The sequence below is a fragment of the Salvia hispanica genome, chromosome 4 (genome assembly GCF_023119035.1).
Source record: "Salvia hispanica cultivar TCC Black 2014 chromosome 4, UniMelb_Shisp_WGS_1.0, whole genome shotgun sequence".
Taxonomy (NCBI): Eukaryota; Viridiplantae; Streptophyta; class Magnoliopsida; order Lamiales; family Lamiaceae; genus Salvia; species Salvia hispanica.
This window is the reverse complement of record NC_062968.1, coordinates 39,614,525-39,633,677: the sequence shown is the minus strand read 5'-3', so window position 1 is coordinate 39,633,677 and position 19,153 is coordinate 39,614,525. Positions and strand designations below refer to the sequence as shown.

General features: G+C 36.5%; 3 protein-coding genes across 3 annotated transcripts; 1 reads left to right on the top strand and 2 right to left on the bottom strand.

The window, feature by feature from the left end:
• Positions 1–328: 328 nt before the first annotated feature.
• LOC125219405 lies at positions 329–5,260 on the top strand. The gene is made up of 22 exons (XM_048121375.1): positions 329–696; positions 944–1,059; positions 1,137–1,248; positions 1,329–1,400; positions 1,478–1,540; positions 1,608–1,685; positions 1,756–1,848; positions 1,916–2,035; positions 2,132–2,218; positions 2,309–2,518; positions 2,599–2,901; positions 2,977–3,041; positions 3,136–3,380; positions 3,454–3,522; positions 3,599–3,663; positions 3,759–3,928; positions 4,007–4,085; positions 4,171–4,411; positions 4,491–4,536; positions 4,668–4,776; positions 4,852–4,914; positions 5,000–5,260. The coding sequence occupies exons 1-22, from the start codon at positions 403–405 to the stop codon at positions 5,078–5,080; spliced, it is 2,781 nt and encodes a 926-aa protein (XP_047977332.1). The 5' UTR covers positions 329–402; the 3' UTR covers positions 5,081–5,260.
• A 1,375-nt stretch (positions 5,261–6,635) lies between these two features.
• On the bottom strand, positions 6,636–7,458 carry LOC125221044. Its single transcript, XM_048123171.1, has 2 exons — positions 7,326–7,458; positions 6,636–7,141 (listed from the first exon to the last, which is right to left on the bottom strand). The coding sequence occupies exons 1-2, from the start codon at positions 7,456–7,458 to the stop codon at positions 6,636–6,638; spliced, it is 639 nt and encodes a 212-aa protein (XP_047979128.1).
• A 2,062-nt stretch (positions 7,459–9,520) lies between these two features.
• On the bottom strand, positions 9,521–10,014 carry LOC125221043 (wound-induced protein 1-like). Its single transcript, XM_048123170.1, has one exon. The coding sequence runs from the start codon at positions 10,012–10,014 to the stop codon at positions 9,541–9,543; it is 474 nt and encodes a 157-aa protein (XP_047979127.1). The 3' UTR covers positions 9,521–9,540.
• Between the last annotated feature and the right edge of the window lie 9,139 nt (positions 10,015–19,153).

The window sequence follows — 19,153 nt, the reverse complement described above, 5'->3', positions numbered from 1 at the left end:
TACTTTATTCTTTCTATCTTTTCCTCTTTCTTACTTTTTTATCTATTTATTTAACACACCCAACATTCATTTCTAAAAGTTCCGCCTCAACTATGAAGAAACGGAAAAAGTATTTTTTTACTTCTGTCTTGCTTTACTAATATTTCCATGAAGTACGTCTCATCTATAAGTATGATTATTTTTTTTATAGACGGGGAAGTATTTCATACCGTTGGACCGTTGATTTTATTAAATCACGAAGATTTGTACTAATAATTGATCCTCTAATCAATAAAATGAATAGATAAAAAACAAAAACTGAGTGCTGCCGTCCAATTATAATATGAATTCTCCCCGAGTGTATATACATTATACATAACATAATTGTATCATTACTCCACCGGGAAAGCACTGACCACTCCAATGGCCGCCGCACTCACCTCCAACCGCCTCCGAACTGAAACCGCGCAGCTGCTCCACTCTCCTCCGTCCTTCCCTCGCCCTCGTGGTGCTCTCAACCTCAGGAAGCAGAGTCCACTTCCCCTCCGCAGCATTGGATTGGTGAGATCCTCCGCCACGACCGAGGTTGAGTATGCCCGCACTGCCGAGGAAGAAGAGGAAGGTAGGATACTGCGAGTTGGACTCATCTGCGGCGGTCCTTCCGCCGAGCGCGGAATTTCTCTCAACTCCGCCCGATCAGTGCTCGATCATATTCAGGTTTCTGCTTTCCTAAAACTCAATTTTAGTCCTAAACATATGACCAAAATACGAATTTGGTCCAAAACATTGACTTTCTGAAAAATACATCAATAACAAATGAAATACTATTTATCAGAGTGGTCATTTTTTACGGTTTCATCAAAAAACTAACGGTCATGTCACTGTTATGGACTTGTTTTTCAAAAAATGAATATTTGGAACAAATTCGTGACATTTCCTCGTTTGCTCATTTGTTGTGCCATAGGGAGATGATTTGCACGTGAGTTGCTATTACATAGACTACGCTATGAAAGCTTTCGCCATTTCGTCTGCTCAGCTCTACTCGAACACACCTGCCGATTTTGATTTCAAACTTGAAAGGTATATAACACTGCTTTCTACCTTCACCTTCTTTTCATTCTTAATACAACTGTTCTCTCATCGCGCTATGCTTGCAGCCTTGCGCAAGGCTTTGAGTCGTTAGCTGAATTCGTCCAACACCTTGCCACCTCTGTCGATATAGTATTTCCGGTCATACATGGTCGTTTTGGCGAAGACGGAGGGATTCAAGTCAGATTATATACCACTACTCAAACAAGTCTTTTACTACTACATGTGTTATTTTAATTATGTGTGATGCTATTTTTCAGGAGCTATTGGAGAAATCGAATATTCCTTTCGTTGGAACGCAGTCTAGTGAATGTCGCACTGCATTTGACAAAGTATGTCATGAATTACATTCTTTAATGATAGAACAGTGAGGCAAGTGCTTATGTTGTTTGCTATCGAATATTTGCAGTATGATGCCTCGTTGGAGCTTGACAGACAAGGATTCGTTACAGTACCGAGCTTCCTGGTACAGGTAAAGGTCGTATGGTTTTTAAATAATTTGTCTTCTTCGTTTCTCTCAGAATGATCTTCGTTTTCAGGGATATGAATTCGAACAAACTGAGTTGTCAAATTGGTTCAGTAACCATAATTTGGATGTCGAACAAGGAAAAGTTGTGGTAAGATATTTCTTCATTTAAAGGAGATACTGAAAAACATAACATCACCATATTTGTGACACAATTTCAGGTAAAACCAGCAAGAGCTGGATCGAGTATTGGAGTTGCTGTTGCTTATGGTGTTACTGATTCTCTAACAAAAGCTAATGCAATCATTTCAGAGGTAACTCTTCATCCCTCTCCTCTATTTATCAATTACAATGGAATTTATCAGTTCTCTTTTTTGGCAGGGAATTGATGATAAAGTTGTTGTGGAAATTTTCCTAGAAGGTGGCAGAGAATTTACAACCATCGTTCTCGATGTAAGTTCTGGCCTCGATTGCCAGCCAGTTGCTCTACTCCCAACTGAGGTATAAGCTCATCTCAGATCAAAATTTCATCTACATTTTCAGTTATGAAATGGTGCGCATATGTTTCTTTTATTGTAAATTCGGATGCGTATGTAGGTGGAACTTCAATCTCACAGCAACGTCGATTTAAGTGAAAAGGACGTCATTTTTAACTATAGGCGAAAATATCTACCAACACAGCAGGTAGAAAGAGCTTTTTCTGCATGTTATTTTATGTTCTTTAACTCGATTGCTGTTTCGAACTTGTCCAAAATGACCGTGCAACCTTTGCAGGTTGCTTACCATACTCCACCTCGATTTCCAGAAGATGTAACTAGACTTATTCGTGAAGGTGCCTCTCTGTTATTTCATCGGCTTGGCCTGCGTGATTTTGCTAGAATCGATGGTTGGTTTTTGCCACCTTCGGCTAATGCTAGGTACCTTAAAGGCAATAAGTTTGGGCACTCGGAGTCAGGGACAATAGTGTTCACTGATATTAACCTGGTCTGATTATGCAATCCATCTATTTTAGTTCCAATATTTTCAAAACATTTTACTTCATTTAATAGAATGTTATCATCCAGATAAGTGGTATGGAGCAAACAAGTTTCTTATTTCAGCAAGCTTCAAAGGTTGGATTTTCCCACTCCAATATTCTTCGCACCGTAATCCAACATGCTTGCTTGCGGTTTCCCAGCCTCCACCGTTATAGTGTGGTGTCAAGTCCATATCTAGAGAAGAAATATTCGAAACCTAACAAATCTCCTGCAAAACATCAAGATCAAAGGAGGAAAGTTTATGTTATTTTCGGTGGAGACACTTCAGAGCGACAAGTATCCCTTATGAGTGGAACTAATGTCTGGCTAAATTTACAAACATTTAGCGATGTAAGTTTTCACCATCCCAATCTTCTTTTCGTTTTATGAAGCGATACGGTGAAAGAAGCTTTTTGTCTACTACAGCTCGAGGTGACACCTTGCTTGCTCGCATCCAGTACAAACGGCTCAAGGGCGGTTTGGTCCTTACCGTAAGCCATTTATGCATAGTCTTTAAGTGTATACGCAACACCAGATGTTTACTAATATATTGCGAAAAATCTTGGCGTTGATTTTGGTGGACAGATATTCTGTGGTGCTGAGGCATACTACTGAGGAAGTTTTGGACGCATGCATTGAGGCCATTGAGCCTGTTCGAGCAGCGCTGACTTCTCACTTGCGAAGTCAAGTAATGGATGAGATCGCAGAAGGGTTGAAGAAACACACTTGGTTCACAGGGTTCGATATATCTGATGACATACCAAAGAGACTTTACCTTGACCAATGGATCAAGCAAGCTAAAGAAGAAGGGGCAGCTGTTTTTATTGCTGGTACAAAAAAACTTACTACATTCGACTATAAAATACGAAGCTACAATACTGATCATTTTAATTTGCTGGATAGTTCATGGTGGAATAGGCGAAGATGGTACTCTTCAGTCGCTATTGGAGGCCGAGGGAGTTCCCTATACTGGTAACATTCGACTCTGTCTCGTACGGTTACCGTGAGTTGAAACAACACTTTTGATCATCTGCTGTTTGAATTCAAGGTCCCGGAGTTTTTGCTTCCAAGACATGTATGGATAAAGTAGCAACGTCGTTTGCCCTCCAACATGTACGGTAACTAGATTCCCAACGTGTACGGTAACTAGATTCGTTCACCATTTTTTAGAAACTTCACTCTTGACATTAGTATCAATCTGGTTTCAGCTTGCATCTCACGGTGTCCTAACAATCAATAAGGAAGTAAGAAGGAAAGAGGAACTACTAAAAATCCCACCACTCGAAACATGGCATGATTTAACATCAAAACTCGGTTCTGACACAGTCTGCGTTAAACCAGCTAGAGACGGTTGCTCAACTGGAGTAGCAAGATTATGGTAGGTATTCGCATCTTCAACTTGAGGACGCTCTTTCTTGCTCCCTTCCATTGATATGATATGCATTTCGCGCTACAGTTGTGATGGGGACCTTGCTGTGTATATCAAAGTGCTAGAGAGTGGCCTAGCGCGGATTCCTCCTAATAGTTTGTCAAAGGTATATATTGAGAATCTACATGTAGACTGTAAGTAGAAAAACATCTTTGCATACTTGATTAGCATTATTCCACGAATTCATACAGGCGCACGGGATGATTGAAATGCCAATTCCTACTCCAGAGCTCTTGATATTCGAGCCCTTTGTTGAGACTGATGAGATAGTTGTTTCACCCGATACACATGACTTTCTGTGGGAAGGCAATAGCCGATGGGTCGAGATAACAGTTGGCGTGATCGGTAAACGCGGGGCAATGAGGTCTTTGACTCCTAGCATCACTGTTAAAGAAACTGGAGATATACTATCACTAGAGGAGAAATTTCAAGGTATTGATTCTATTCATTTAAGAAATTCTTTCTTTTCTTTTTTCTTACACGTTGCATATTTTTTTCTCGTTTTTGCTAGGCGGAACCGGCATCAACTTGACACCACCACCCCTCTCAATAATAAGGTCATTGAGATATTAATTCTAGTAAATGTTTGCTGCTGCATTTTCTTTCTATAATCTTGTTATAAATAGCTTTACAGTTGTGTATTTTCTTTATATGTTACTCGTGCTTACATTCGTGTCCACATAAGCAGTACGGAAGCCCTTGAGAAATGTAAAGAACACATTGAACTCATAGCGAACACTCTCCAGTTGGAAGGATTTTCGCGAATTGATGCGTTTGTGAATGTTGACAGTGGCGAGGTAAGTTGAATATCGGTTAGATTGATTTCTGACTGATCGATCTCGCGAATAATGTAAGATTTGTATATCTTGTAGGTGTTGATCATTGAGGTTAACACAGTTCCTGGGATGACACCTTCCACAGTCCTAATTCATCAGGTAATTAATCTTAATCAACACTTCATTATATAGTCAAATAGTGTTGTGAGAAAACATAGAATATAATCAGTGTGTTGATTTGTAGGCACTTACAGAGAAACCTCCCATGTATCCTCACCATTTCTTTCGGACACTGCTGGACTTAGCTTCTCAAAGATGTCTGTAAATTGTGCCATTTTCTCTGATATAAGTCTCCTAAAACTGCTTAGTGAGACATGTGTGCTTGTTCTAAATTTAATGTGTTGCAACTTACATTTAGAGGTGTCAAGTATGGATTTTAGTCCGGCAAAGCCTTTTGTAATTGTGATTTTAAATTTCAAAGTTACAGATTCATGCATTTTTTTAATAAATTTCAAAGCAACATATAGATACATGGCTTAGAGAAACATATTCTCATGAATCATGGTTTTTTACATTAATTCTGCAATCTAATGTACTGTATACACATCCAAATAGAAGAGAAGTTGAAATAATTATTAAACATAAAACTTCATTACTTCCTCCTGTCCTGTCCCCCATTTAAAGGCCCGGTTTGACTTGGGTAATGGAGAAAAAGTTAGACAAATTTATAATCCCTCCCTCAAACTCTAGGAGTCCCAGTTTATCATTATTACATGTTCCATTTTAAGAGTTTTGGTTAGAATATTTCATACTCTCTCCGTGGCCATATTTTCTTTTTCGTGCGTCTCATACAAATAGTGCATATCCATTTATGATAATCTTTTTATCCTTCTCTTTTACTTTATCATTTATGGGTTCCACTATCACTACACAATTTCAACTATTTTTTCTCGTTCTCTTTTACTTTACCAATTACACATTTAAATCTGTGTCAACCCCAAATGGCATATTTCTATGGGACGGAGGGAATAAATGGTAATAGGTCACACATTCCACTAACATTTTTCCACTTATATTTTATTATAAAACTAATATATAAAAGTAGGATTCATATTCCATTATCTTTTTTCACCAACTTTCTTTGACGTTTCTCAGAATCTGTGCTGAACTCAAATGAGACTTCTAAAGTGGGACAAAGGGAGCCAATGAAATCATGGATTTTAATGTGCAAGTGGCAAAAATAAAAGAGAGATGAGAAAAAGTAAAAGAGAAACAAGAAAAAGGTAATGAAATGAGTGTTAGAGCATCCACAATGGTCGCCCTAGTGGGAGGACTAGTAGTTGTCACATCTGCATTTCTTAGTCCGACCCTTCTTTCTGCAGTGGTTTCGCTCTAGTGTCTGCCCTATCAATTATCCATTTTTCTTTTGAATTTTAACATTATTTTTTTTATGTTTACGCACATTATAAAAAGGAAAATTAGATATTAAATTAAAGAACTATCAAAACATACATTACTTAATTAAAAAAATTACAACGGAAATACTTAAAAGAGGTAAAATTTCAACGACTCCTACATGCCCAAACTTCTTCAACCATGTCATTCATGAGTTGAAGATGGGCTTGTCGGTTGCGCATGTTCTCCTCTGCTTGTAATTTCTCAGTGATTCCGCAGGGTAAACCTCGAATGACCAGCGGGGTTGCATGACCTGCGCTCGGTTCGGCTTCATCATTGGACCAATCGTCAACTCTTGAACCTTTATCGTGAATAATCATGTTGTGAAAAATGATGCACACGTACATGACATTGGCGATATGATGCATGTACCATGAACGAGCCGGGGCTTTCACTATTGCCCAACGCCCTAGAAGTACACTGAATCATCGCTCCATATCCTTCCGTGCAGACTCTTGTCGTTGTGCAAAAAAGGCTCTCTTCAGATCCGTTGGGAAGGAGATCATCTTCAAGAAAACTGGCCAACTCGGGTATATATCATCGGCTAAGTAGTACCTCATATGATGCTGTCGTCCGTTGGCAGTGAACTTGATAACCGTAAAGTTTCCATTGCATTGTTCGGTGAAGAGACTCGACGTGTTCAGCAAGTTGATGTCGTTGTTTGACCCGGATACGCCAAAATGAGCATGCCAGATTAAAAGACAGTGGTCAACGATGGCTTCAAGGATCATCGTCGGGTGGGTACCCTTATACCCATTGGTGAATTGGCCTCTCCATGCTGTCGGACAATTCTTCCACCCCCAGTGCATACAATCTATGCTCCCTAACATTCTAAGAAAGTCGTGCACCTTATCGTGCATCTGCATCAGGAACTGGCAATTTTCGGCATTCGGCTTGCGCAAATATGTGGCGCCGAAGGCGTCAACCACACCTTGAAAAAATTTTGCCAGACACTCCCGGCCAGTTGTATCCCCGACGTGAAGATACTAGTCGAACATGTCCGCCGTGGTACCATAGGCCAATTGATGAAACACAACCGTGCACTTCGTAAGCGGGGATAGACCGATTCTGTGGAGAAACAGTTCTCGCTGCATCCTAAACTGTCAGCGACAGACGTTGATGAGCTAGGCCATGCTCTTGGTGGACGAATGTCCGATGGCGGATGAGCGTCGAGACCTGCTCTTGTTCTTGTATTGCACGAATACCTCCGAGAATCTTGTCCCCAAAAGAAAACATTATGCGTGTCATAGCCCGATTTGGATCTTCACCCGAAAACTTTTGAAGAGTGAATGAAAGAGAGATGTTTGATTGTGAGAGATGTTGTGTGAAAGTTATGTGAAAGTTTTGTGAAATGAGTGAAAATTAAGTTGAATTTATTATAGAAATTTAAAATAAAAAATAAAAAAAATGGAAAATGGGTCCGAACAAAGGATCGGTCGTCCGACCCAGACGACCGAACTTTCGATCGTCTGTCAGCCTGCAATGGGCGGACGATCTCACAACCATTGTGGATGCTCTTAGTGGATTTTGGGGTCACATTATAAATGATGTGAGTTGTATCACTTGTACTCCCTCTGTTCCCTCATATTTGAGGCGAAATTTTTCGACATTGAGTTTAACAAATGGATGTTGAGTGTGTCAAATAAATAGATAAAAAAGTAAAAGTGGGAAAAAAAGTAGAAAGTGAATAAAGTAGAGAGAATAAAGTAAGAAAGAGAAAAAATTACTCCCTTCGTCCCACTGTAGCTGAGTCGTATTTCTTTTGTGTTGTCCCACTGTAGCTGACTCATTTCCTTTTTTGGCAAAAAGTATTATACTCTCTCTTCATCTCTCTACCTTTTTCCTTTGTACTTTTTCCTTTTACTTAACTCATTTAAAACAATTTTTCTTAAACTCCGTGCTGAAAATAAATGCCTCTACTATAGAGGGACGAAGGGAATACTATATTTGTAAATAGTTTATTTTATCACCATGGTGTGAGAGGACTTGTAACAGTAGAAGTCACGCAATGACTTTGATTTAATATGTCTTAGTTCTAGGGTTATTTGGAAAGTTTAGATTAATTACCTTTAATATCATTGGAAAACACTAGTTTTAATGCTATTGTACGTGTGTGTGGTTTTAGGAGGTGGCTCAAAGATTTGGAAAGGAAAGATACGAAGTTCATGAAACTTGGGAAGGAACAAGATATATGTAGATGATAATTTTGCAGACATGAGATTCAGAAGGTATATGAATCGCTATTTTGTTATTAACTAAGTTTTAGAATTTGCACATGAAACTCAGAAGGAAAATGAATTGCTATTTTGTTATTAACTAAGTTTTAGAATTGGCACCCTCAATATTATTAAACTTTGGTGTTATGAGTAATTAATCAATATTTGTATATCTATGTTTAGTTTTACTATGCTATACTATGAAAATTGTATTAATTTGTTGAAAAATTATCATAACAGAGTGGGTAAATAATAAAATAAAAATCTATATAAAAACAGTGGCGGAATCAAATCCGCCACTAATAATGGCGCTCCAAATCCGCCACTATTTTAAATTTTTAGCAGCGGAATTTTTGTGGCAAACTATTTTCCATGTCTAATCCGCCAGTAAAGTTTCTGTGGCGGAAAAGTTCCTGCCCCTGAATTTTAATGGCGAGTTTTTTGTCGCGGTTCTGTTCTGCCAGTGAATCTGCCACTAACTCGTTACTGGCGGAAATCTTAGATTTAGTGGCGTATATTTCTGCCTCTAAATCGCGAATTTTTTGTAGTGTATGAAGGAACTTCCTGAAATAGAAAAATAATTCAACTATGAGGGAACGGAGGGAGTATTCCTATTTAATTCTCTTACTTTACACTCCACTTTAATTTGGGTTGAGTTGTATTCCTATATTTGGCTTGTCCTAAGATAGTTGAGTTATTTACTCTTTTGGCAACTCATCTTTCATAATTTATTATGTAATCTCTTACTTTATAGTCCACTTTAATTTTTAACACATCAATTTCTTAAATCTTGTATCTAAAAGAAATGTTTCAATTACTTTGGGATGGATAGAATATATTATTTAAATATAGAGCTCAACGATTGGTGATGATGGGTGCGTTCTATGCAAGGACGAAAGTAAAACCATTAATCATCTCTTTTATAAATATAGATTATTTACCAACTTGTGGTACTATGTTGTCATTGATTGAACTTTTCTTACTGCCTCTGAGACCAAGTTGGAGCAATGCGATTTTGAGACTTAATATTGCAATAAGACTTGCAAAAATAAACACAAATTCCTTTATGTTTACAAAAACAACCACTCATTATTTCTCATCTCCTGTAGCGTGGTCAAATGGCAAGCATCAGCTCCGGCAACGACCGTTTGGCCAAGTCCTGAGGGTGACTCCTCCATAGAGTAGCGGCGCCGCTCATATACTTAACAAGCGGCTGCCGCCGCCGCTTTAAATCCTTGACGGTTAGCCAAGTATTGAAATACTCTCTAAACTGCGTGATCACGCCGTTTTGGAGGGTCCACACGTGCACCCAATACACCTGATCCCCCTCCCACCCCTCCACGATAACGCAGTCGTCGTCGACCACCTCGATGCTCCGCGGCTCGAACTTGAAATCGGCCGGGGAGAATTTCCTGGTGAGCGTCTTCATCATGTAGTGGCAGTTCTGTGGGCCGTGGAACCACCACTCTAGGTCGCTCGCTATGAGGCCCGAGATTCTCCTGTTCCCGGCCGCTAATGCATCATAGAGGCAGCGCACCGTGCCGATTTTTGGATTTTCCGGCGATGCGGCGGCGGAGTGTGCCTCCATATGGTGAGGAGAAGGCTTCTAATTTTATTTTTGTTGGTTTCATTTCTTGCATGTTAGTGATGGTATTTATAGATTTATTTGAGGGCAAAATGGGAAAAACAATGTAAAATTATTCACATGCGCACAATAATACTACCCCCTGCATCTCTAAATATTACTACCTCCGTCCACGAAAATTCGTCTCAGTTTGACCGGGCACGAGTTTTAAGAAATGTAATGGAAAGTGAGTTGAAAAAGTTAGTGGATTGTGGGTCCTATTTATATATATTAGTTTTATAATAAAATGTGAGTAGGAATGAGTTAGTGGAATATGGGGTCCACTACCAAAAATAGTAAAAGTGAAATAGGACAAATTTTGGGGGACAGACGGAAATGGAAAAATAGGACAAATTTTCGTGGACGGAGGTAGTAAATAATAACATTTTGGATTCAGCATGAGTTTGCAAAATTGGTAAAGATAAAGAGAGATAGAGAGAAAAGTAATTAAAGTATTGTTGGTGGAAAATGAGTCTCACCTCATTAAAAAGAAAAGAATTTTTAAAATTAGAAAGTGTATATACTCGTGGAACGAACCAAAAAGGAAAGATTTGCATATTCTTATGAGACGGAAGGAGTACTACTAGAGAGTGATAAATTCTTCTTAAATACTTCTCCACGTTTCCCAATAGAAATCCCATTTTTTATTGACATGGGTTTTAAGAAATTGGTTGAATTTTTAAATAAAGTGGTTAGTGGGGGGAAAAGTTAATGGAATGTAAGACCTGCTTTTATAATTTTATATGTAAGTGAATGAGTTAGTAGAATCTGGAGTCTATTTGCCCAAAATTAATAATGTGAAATGAGGCTTCTATTCGAGACAAGATGAAAATGACAAATTAGGACTTCTATAGTGGATCAGAGGAAGTAACAATTAGGAATCACAATTAAAAAAAATGCTATTAAAATGTGAGACTTCAAAATTAAATTTTAATTTATCTTGAATTTCTAACTTAAAGATTACGAATTCACTGAAATATGAATTGAAAATAATTCATAGAGTATTTTTTATTTTAATACATCCTTCTAATATACATAGAGATATATATGGAAAGGGACATGACCAAGCTGGAAGCGAGGGTGAGTGACATTATGATCACAAATTCATAATCAATGTCTTTGAATTCGAATATTCCGAAATTCACCTATTATTATATATAAACAGTATTTGTGGTTTGATTAAAAAAGCTCTGATTTTTATGAATTAAAAATAAAGCCTAATAAAGATTAGAAGAAATTATTTATTGGATTAAAGAAACATAAAACAAAAAGATCAAGGTTACCTAATAAAGATTAGATGAAACTATTCGATTGAAAATCATAGATTAATATTCGTAATTCATAAGTTGAAACCAATTAAAATCGTATCTGTACATTTACAATCTCAAATAAGAACTTCCAAAAAAGATCAAGGCTATAGCTAATACTACCAAAAATAATATCTAATGGCCAAAATTATTATACCTATTGACATTAACATACTATGAGATTTTTAGTTTGCACCGAACCACATAGATCAAAATCACACATAGTAGTAGGCAAGTGGCATATTCATAGAATTAATTTTTCTCATTCCACATTTGATTAAAAGTTTGCATTCGTCCTTATTGATTAGCTACCAAAACTTTCATTTTCTACTTTGTTTTCTTCTTCTAGTCGATTATATTTACTCCTCTTTTTTAAAGTATTAGGCTTGGAATTATTCCATTAGGTATGCAAGGAAACTGATGCATTTGGATTTCCTTATTGAATTTTTTTGATGTGAGACGACTGCCTTCACTATAAATGCTCTTGCAATACAAACATTTCGGCAATCTTTCGTTTAAATTCCAAAAAGTGCACAAGCATATGTTACAAAATTCAAATGTCTTTATCAACTAATTAATATAAATTCTTATTAATAGTTGGATCCAACTAGATGGGCGCCTTGAAGACATTTTTCATACTCCACAAATCAACCCACATACACAACATATACGAACAAAAAAAAACCATAATATATTTTCTATGTCAATTCATCTATATTAAATCACGCAATATACTCCCTCCGTCCCACTTAAAATGAAACATTTGGAAATCGGCACGGGATTTTATGTAGTGTTGTTTTGTGAGTTGATGAGGAGAGAGTAAAGTAAGAGAGATGAAAAAGTAGAGATAGAGTTGTTTCCATTTTAGGAAACGTTTCATTTTTAATGGGACAAACAAAAAAGGAAAACGTTTCATTTTTAATGGGACAGAGGGAGTATTATATTTGGTTCACGATATTGAATTTCACCTCTTAATCCTAGATGGATAATCATATAATAATGATTTAAAGTCAACTTCTCTAACTAAAATAGTACTCCCTCCGTCTCTGAAAATTTATCACTTATTTCCTTTTTCATCCGTCCCTAAAAATTTGTCATCTTTCACTTTTACCATTTTTGGTAGTGGACCCTACATTCCACTGACTCTTTTGCATTCACATTTTTTTATAAAACTAATATAGAAAAGTAGGATACACATGCCACCAACTTTTTCAACTCACTTTCTTTTACATTTCTTAAAACTCGTGTCAGATCAAATGGTGACGAATTATTAGGGACAGATGGAGTAATCTTTAACTTAATCCTTCATAGATTGTTATATGATAATGAGTCACATCAAACAGACGACATCTAACAATAATTACTTTTCTTTTTTTCTCTTATCCTTCACTAATTTCTCATTAAAGCTTTTGTCGTTACAAAAGTCCATATTTTTAAGGAAGGAGTATTAAAATTGGCCCCACATCACTTGCCTTAGGTGTACTATACCTTTTTAATGGGATTTTGATTTTAAAAATTATAAACTTTGGGCGAATTCTATTATTTCCTACGAACTTTAAAATTGATTTTAAAAACCACAAACTTTCAAAAAAGTGCTATTGTTTCAACCCAACCCAAGTAGAATTTTTTTTCGATAGATTGATCTTATATGGCTAGCGGTGAAGTATTTTCGGCTTAGTTTGAATTAAACATGAAACAACGTTGTCTTGACATCCTAATTTATAAATTAGTGTTGAATAATATGGGTCCAATATGATAAAATATGTCTCGTAAAATTTTTTCGGGTTTAAAGAATAACCCGCCATAAAAAATTAACATCAATCTTAAAGTTTATGATTTTCAAGACCAATTTTAAAATTTATGAAAATTACCGAAATTCATCCAAAGTTTTTGAATGTTAAGACCAAACGTTCTTTAATCGAAATTTTATTTCTAAACCTAGGTATCTTAAAAGCATATTTTAAATTCCAATTAACGACGACACACTAATAATTCAATATTTAGTTTTTTATATTACGATTGAGAGCTAAGCCATCTTTTTTGCAATCACTTTAAAATAAAATAGAGTGAACTGCCTCAAAAGTCCTTAATTTTTTGTACTTATGACACCACAGACCCCTAACAAAAACATATAGTGCCAGAGGACCCTACATATAGTGCCAGAGGACCCTAACATTAAATATAATCACGAATCATACCCTAAAAGGGCATTTTTGTCACTCCCTTATATTGTTGACATGAGATTTCTGCCATATTTATGTCAACAACTTCTTATGTAATTTTCTAATAGGTTCTGGTACTTCATACGTAATTAAAATTTTGTCATTATTTACACTTTTCATTTTTTTTATAATATACAGATTTATCATTATCTGCATTAACTAATGTTAAAATAATAAAATGAAACCTTTTTTACCTTGATTTACGGATCAATTTTATTTATTATGAAAATATCCTAAGTTTTGCAGTATTAATTTATAAATTTACATTGTCTTAATTTCAAATACTATTATTAATAAAAAAAATCTCCATGGATTAAAATAGCTAATATCACATGCTTGAATATTTTCAAAATATTACTCATGTTTCAATTTTATCATGAATGGCAAGAAACTATGCAAATTTATATCTAAAGATTGAATGTTCACATGATGTTAAAATTTTTAGAATGAGCTAAATTAAAATTCTTAATAAAATATCAATCATAAAAATCTTCTTAAAGTTAGGCTTAGAGTAACAAATTAGTTCGATGATATATAATAAAACAATATTTTAAATGTCAGTGTTTTCAAGAAAATAATTATTGTATTATCTAATTAAATGTGATAAATTTTTTATTCTGTGTATTATTGATTCAGATTTTATTGCATAAATAACTTTACTTTTCCATATTTTTTGTTGTTTCTAAATGAATTTCCTACATGATATAACTAGTACTCCCTATGTCCCAGTAGAAATGCAACGTTTTCCTTTTTAGGTTGTCCCACTAAAAATGAAACGTTTCCTAAAATAAAACATCACTCTCTCTACTTTTTCCTCTCTTTTACTTTACTCTCTCTTCATTAACTCACAAAACAACACTTGCATAAAATCTTGTGCCAGAAAACAAATATTTCATATTTATGGGACGGAGGGAGTATATTGTTACCACTAACTAGAAATAGAGGGATATAAGAAATTTTTTTATGTACAAATATTGACAAAACTTTAATCACGTATGAAGTACCAGAACTTATTAGGAAATCACATAAGAAGTTGCAGATAGAAATGTGACAGAATACATATGTCAGCGAATTTAGGTGCCAATAATGCCCTTCAAGCTATTTGGGCATTTTCGTCCGAAAAGTGGCTAAAAAAACTTCATTCATGATTATATTTAACGTTAGAGTCTTCTGGCGCTATTTTTTTGTGTTAGGGGTGTGTGGTGTCATAACCTAAAAAGTTAAGGACTTTTGAGGCAAGTTCACTCTTGAAAATATTATCAAAATGGATGCAAGTACAGTTATCTACTATTCCCTCCGTCCCGCAACAATATGTGCATTCCACGTTTGCAAAACTATATCAATTTAATAATGTAGGTCTCATTATCTACTAATAACACTTTAATTTCATTCACCTCCTCTCTTTTACGAGTAAATTCTATTTTTGTTCTAGGATACATTAGTCATTCCAAATTAATACTGGACTTTATTTAGCTTCCCAGTTTGGAAAAGACGCATGAGGATCACGCGTTACCCGTTAATGAAACGCATCAGATTCATGCGTTTTAGTGTAAGACGCATGACCGTCATGCGTCTTTTAATTTTTTAATTTTTTTATTGAAAGACGCATGACCCTCATGCGTCTTTCCCTAAGACGCATAAGGAACATGCGTCTCTATTTTGAACATAAATCACGAGAGCAGAAGGCAGAACGCAGAATACCCGGCGTGAAAAAAAGGCAGCGGCGATATTCGGCGATTAACGGCGATTCTCGGCGAATTCTTCCAATTTTCCGTTTTATTTCGGTAAGTTTTCTTTAATTCTTCAACATTCCTCACTTATTCGTTGGTAATAGGCTTTTTTATTTCGGTTTTAGGTGATTTTGTAAATTAGGTTTTTGATGAAATTATTCAATTAGTCCCATGATTTGTTGTTTTGTTAATTGTAATGGGTTTTTGTTGATGATATGCAAGCAATTGATTCTATATGTTTGTGAAATTTGTCCAATTATTGAAGTTGTGAAATTTATCCAATTAGTGAAGAAAACTTGTTGAATCTTGAGATTTTTGTTAAGTCTTTTGTCTCCAATTTATGGACGAAATTCAGAAATTAATGCGAGGAATTCACCTTACATTGGGTTGTTAAATTGGGTGGATTCTTGTTTGTAATTATTGTTTTGTTAATATCTTGTAGGATTAGATGATAACTTCAAGTTCTAGAGGGCAATTGTTATATGGACCCGAAGATCCGTCAGTTCTATATCTTCAGAAACAACACATATCAAATAAACTACTGACGGAAGGCACATCACATATTTTCAAAGTTCGTCGGACGGAAAGTAAGACATGGGATGTGGATATACATGCCAATGTGAGGCATTGGCTTAACATGTTTGGTTTTGGAGGCGTGATCGAATGTGGGAAGTCGATGAAGGTCGACAACGAGCTTATAACTGCTTTGGTTGAGCGTTGGAGGCCGGAGACACATACTTTCCATCTACCGGTTGGAGAGGCGACAGTCACCCTAGAAGATGTGCAAGTCCTGTGGAGCTTGAGAGCGGACGGTCGTGTTTTCACAGGCCGTGACCATCATACCAGATATACCGATTGGCCCAGCAAGTGCCGAGATTTGTTGGGATGGATACCCGATGCAGCATCAGAGACAAAGCAAGGCGGTATGCTGATGACCGCTCTGATCAACCAAACGAGGATACCTTTGGGTGACGACCTACCTCCTTATGTCTACATCCAAAGGGCACGTATCCATGCCTTAATCTTGTTAGGAGGACTGATTCTACCAGACACTACTGGGTGTAAGGTTCCTTTCATGTGGCTAAATGCATTTGAGGATCAAGACGATGTGATAAATATTAGTTGGTGACATTTCGGCTCCTTTTTCCATTCATCAGAATCCATAGCCTTGAAGATTCTTTTATGCCTATCCGATATGATACACACCTCCCTCTGGTATTTCACCACATGAATTCTTACAAGTTTCAAGAACCATGTCCAACTGTCGCCAGTTTCCTCATCAACAACAGCATATGGAATAGGCAAGCATTTTTTGTTAGCATCAAAACCACAAGTAACAAACAATTTACCTTTAAATCTTCCTCAGAGGTGGGTCCCGTCAATTGTTAAAACCGGTTGGGCCAGCTGAAAAGCATGTATAGCAGCACCAAATGCCCAGAAAACATAACTAAACACCTTTTTATGTCCGTGACTCAACAGCTCGTTGTGCTTCCACTCAACAATTGTATGTGGATTCTGTGACTGCAGTTCAAGCATGTAGCTTGGTAACTGTCTGAATGATTCCTCTCATAATCTCTAAAGCCTTTCTCTGTGCACACCATGCCTTCTTGTAACTGATTACCACATTGAATCTTTCATGAATATAGGTTTTTATGTTCGAGGCCTTGAAAGCAACATCTTCTCGTATTTGATGTCGTATACACAGAGCAATCATCGCTGATGAAAAGTTAGCATGTCCTCTATTCACACGATGACCTTCACAAGTATGCCGTCTCACCCACTTCCTAATTTTCCAAAGATCATCATGGGCCCTTTGTGTAACAGAAACTTCCCACGAACATTCATTCGTTTTTTCAGCGTCGGTCTCGCTGATAATAGCTATCCCATCTTCTGTCGTTCCCGCTGGAAATTTGCATACGGCATGCCACCTTCTTAACTTGCTCTCAACGACCTTAAACTGTCTTTGATGCCACAAACTCCACATAGTCATAGCCGTCTTCACATGCAGCTTGGAGTCAAATTTTGTTCCTATAGCAATCCGATATGGATGTCTCTCATCCCAGTACATGTTGTGTTCATTACCAACTTCATCGGGTACTTCAGAAGGATCACTTGGTAATTTGCGAAAGAGTTTCATCCCCTTGGAAACGTATTTTGGAAGTGGTTGTTCACCTTGCACAACGGGTTTACAAACTACATTCTCATCATCAGAAGCATCACCAGGAGAATCGTCACTTAGACTGACATCTGCCTCAGATGTTACTGGCGACAATGGTTCATCATTATCTCGTACAATGCGAGTATTATCATCAAGGGTATCTGCAACATCTAAGTCGTTATTTATTCCAACACCAACATTAACAGCATCTGCAACACCCATATCACGATCAGAGCTCACATGTTCAACCCTCGCCGATGATCCAATACCATAATCAACAACGCCATAGTCAACAGCTGGTGTGATTTCTGAACTTCTCACAGGTGAATACTCAACAAACAATTCAATACAACGTGTAGAATTTTGAGCATCGTTGAACATAAACTCCACACTTTGATCAGTGTAAATCTCAGTAAATATATAACTCATAGTGGATGCAAAGACTAGACAATGTCTCCATGATATTTGAATGACGTGTTGATTCATATCTATTCTCATTGCACCACATATCATTGCAACTAATTCAGAATACGAAACGCACGAATTCAATATAATGGAGCCTCTCGCCCGAGGTGGATCATAACAAATACCCAAATGTGGAAGTTGAACTATTTTACCACCCCAATACAAACTCACAAATATTTGCATGATTTCTGCATAAGAAAATATAACAAATACAAAAATTAGGGACAATTTGTTTTCCTATAAACCCTAATTTAATAAATCAGGGAAAACCAACCTAATCTAACAATCTTATTCAATAATTAAGAGTAAGAGATAAACTTACCTAAATATAACGACAAAATGGAAGAAATCGCCGGCAAAATTAACGAAGTCACCGAAAATTGGCTCAAAATCGCGTTGCCTCCTTTTTTTCTCTCATCTTTCGCAGAATGGTATTCTGCCTCTGTCTATCGTGTTTTATGTTCAAAATAGAGACGCATGTTCCTTATGCGTCTTAGGGAAAATAAAAAAAAATAAAAAATTAAAAGACGCATGACGGTCATGCGTCTTACACTAAAACGCATAAATCTGATGCGTTTCATTAACGGGTGACGCATGATCCTCATGCGTCTTTCCAAAACAGGGAAGCTAAATAAAGTCCAGTATTAATTTGGAATGGCCTATGTATCCTAGAAGACAAATAGAATTAACCCCTCTTTTACTTTACCACCATTCACCTCATCTCTCTTACTTTACTAATTTTATCTTAATTCACGTGTCATATTCATTGCTTATATTTTTATGGGACGGAGGGAGTATTTTGCGATGGAAATTCTCTCTCAAAACTTCTTAATTTGACTGATCGATTGGAGTTACCCACCTACCATTGTTTGATTTTATTGAATTTAGGAACCTTTTTCTACATTGTGGCTGTGATTTCATTTGAAGGACTATACAAAACAAGAACAATAAATTATCAATGCGTATCTATGGCCCATAAATCATTGTGTTTGAGTTTGATCAAGAGGTCGAAGGTTTTGATTCAAGTCTGTTGAAATTAGAAAAATAAAATGTAATTAGTTAGCTTTTTATTAGTTAGTTGGTCTTTTACTTAGCCTATATATAAGGCTCTTAGTTGCAATTTGCTGTAATTTTTTCACAATGTAGTCAATAGTGAAACACGTTTTATCCTCTCGGTTTCGACAGTTTCTTCTTCACAGTTTTTACTTCCTTCTTCAATGG

What these genes read in the sequence shown, in the direction of transcription:
- LOC125219405 (XM_048121375.1), top strand. Translation starts at nt 403, where the DNA reads ATGGCCGCCGCACTCACCTCCAACCGCCTCCGAACTGAAACCGCGCAG. An exon ending in CAGTGCTCGATCATATTCAG is followed by an intron (nt 697 to 943) that starts GTTTCTGCTTTC and finishes GTTGTGCCATAG; the next exon opens with GGAGATGATTTGCACGTGAG. An exon ending in TGAATGTTGACAGTGGCGAG is followed by an intron (nt 4,777 to 4,851) that starts GTAAGTTGAATA and finishes TATATCTTGTAG; the next exon opens with GTGTTGATCATTGAGGTTAA.
- LOC125221043 (XM_048123170.1), bottom strand. Translation starts at nt 10,014, where the DNA reads ATGGAGGCACACTCCGCCGCCGCATCGCCGGAAAATCCAAAAATCGGC.
- LOC125221044 (XM_048123171.1), bottom strand. Translation starts at nt 7,458, where the DNA reads ATGACACGCATAATGTTTTCTTTTGGGGACAAGATTCTCGGAGGTATT. An exon ending in GCATGGCCTAGCTCATCAAC is followed by an intron (nt 7,142 to 7,325) that starts GTCTGTCGCTGA and finishes AATTTTTTCAAG; the next exon opens with GTGTGGTTGACGCCTTCGGC.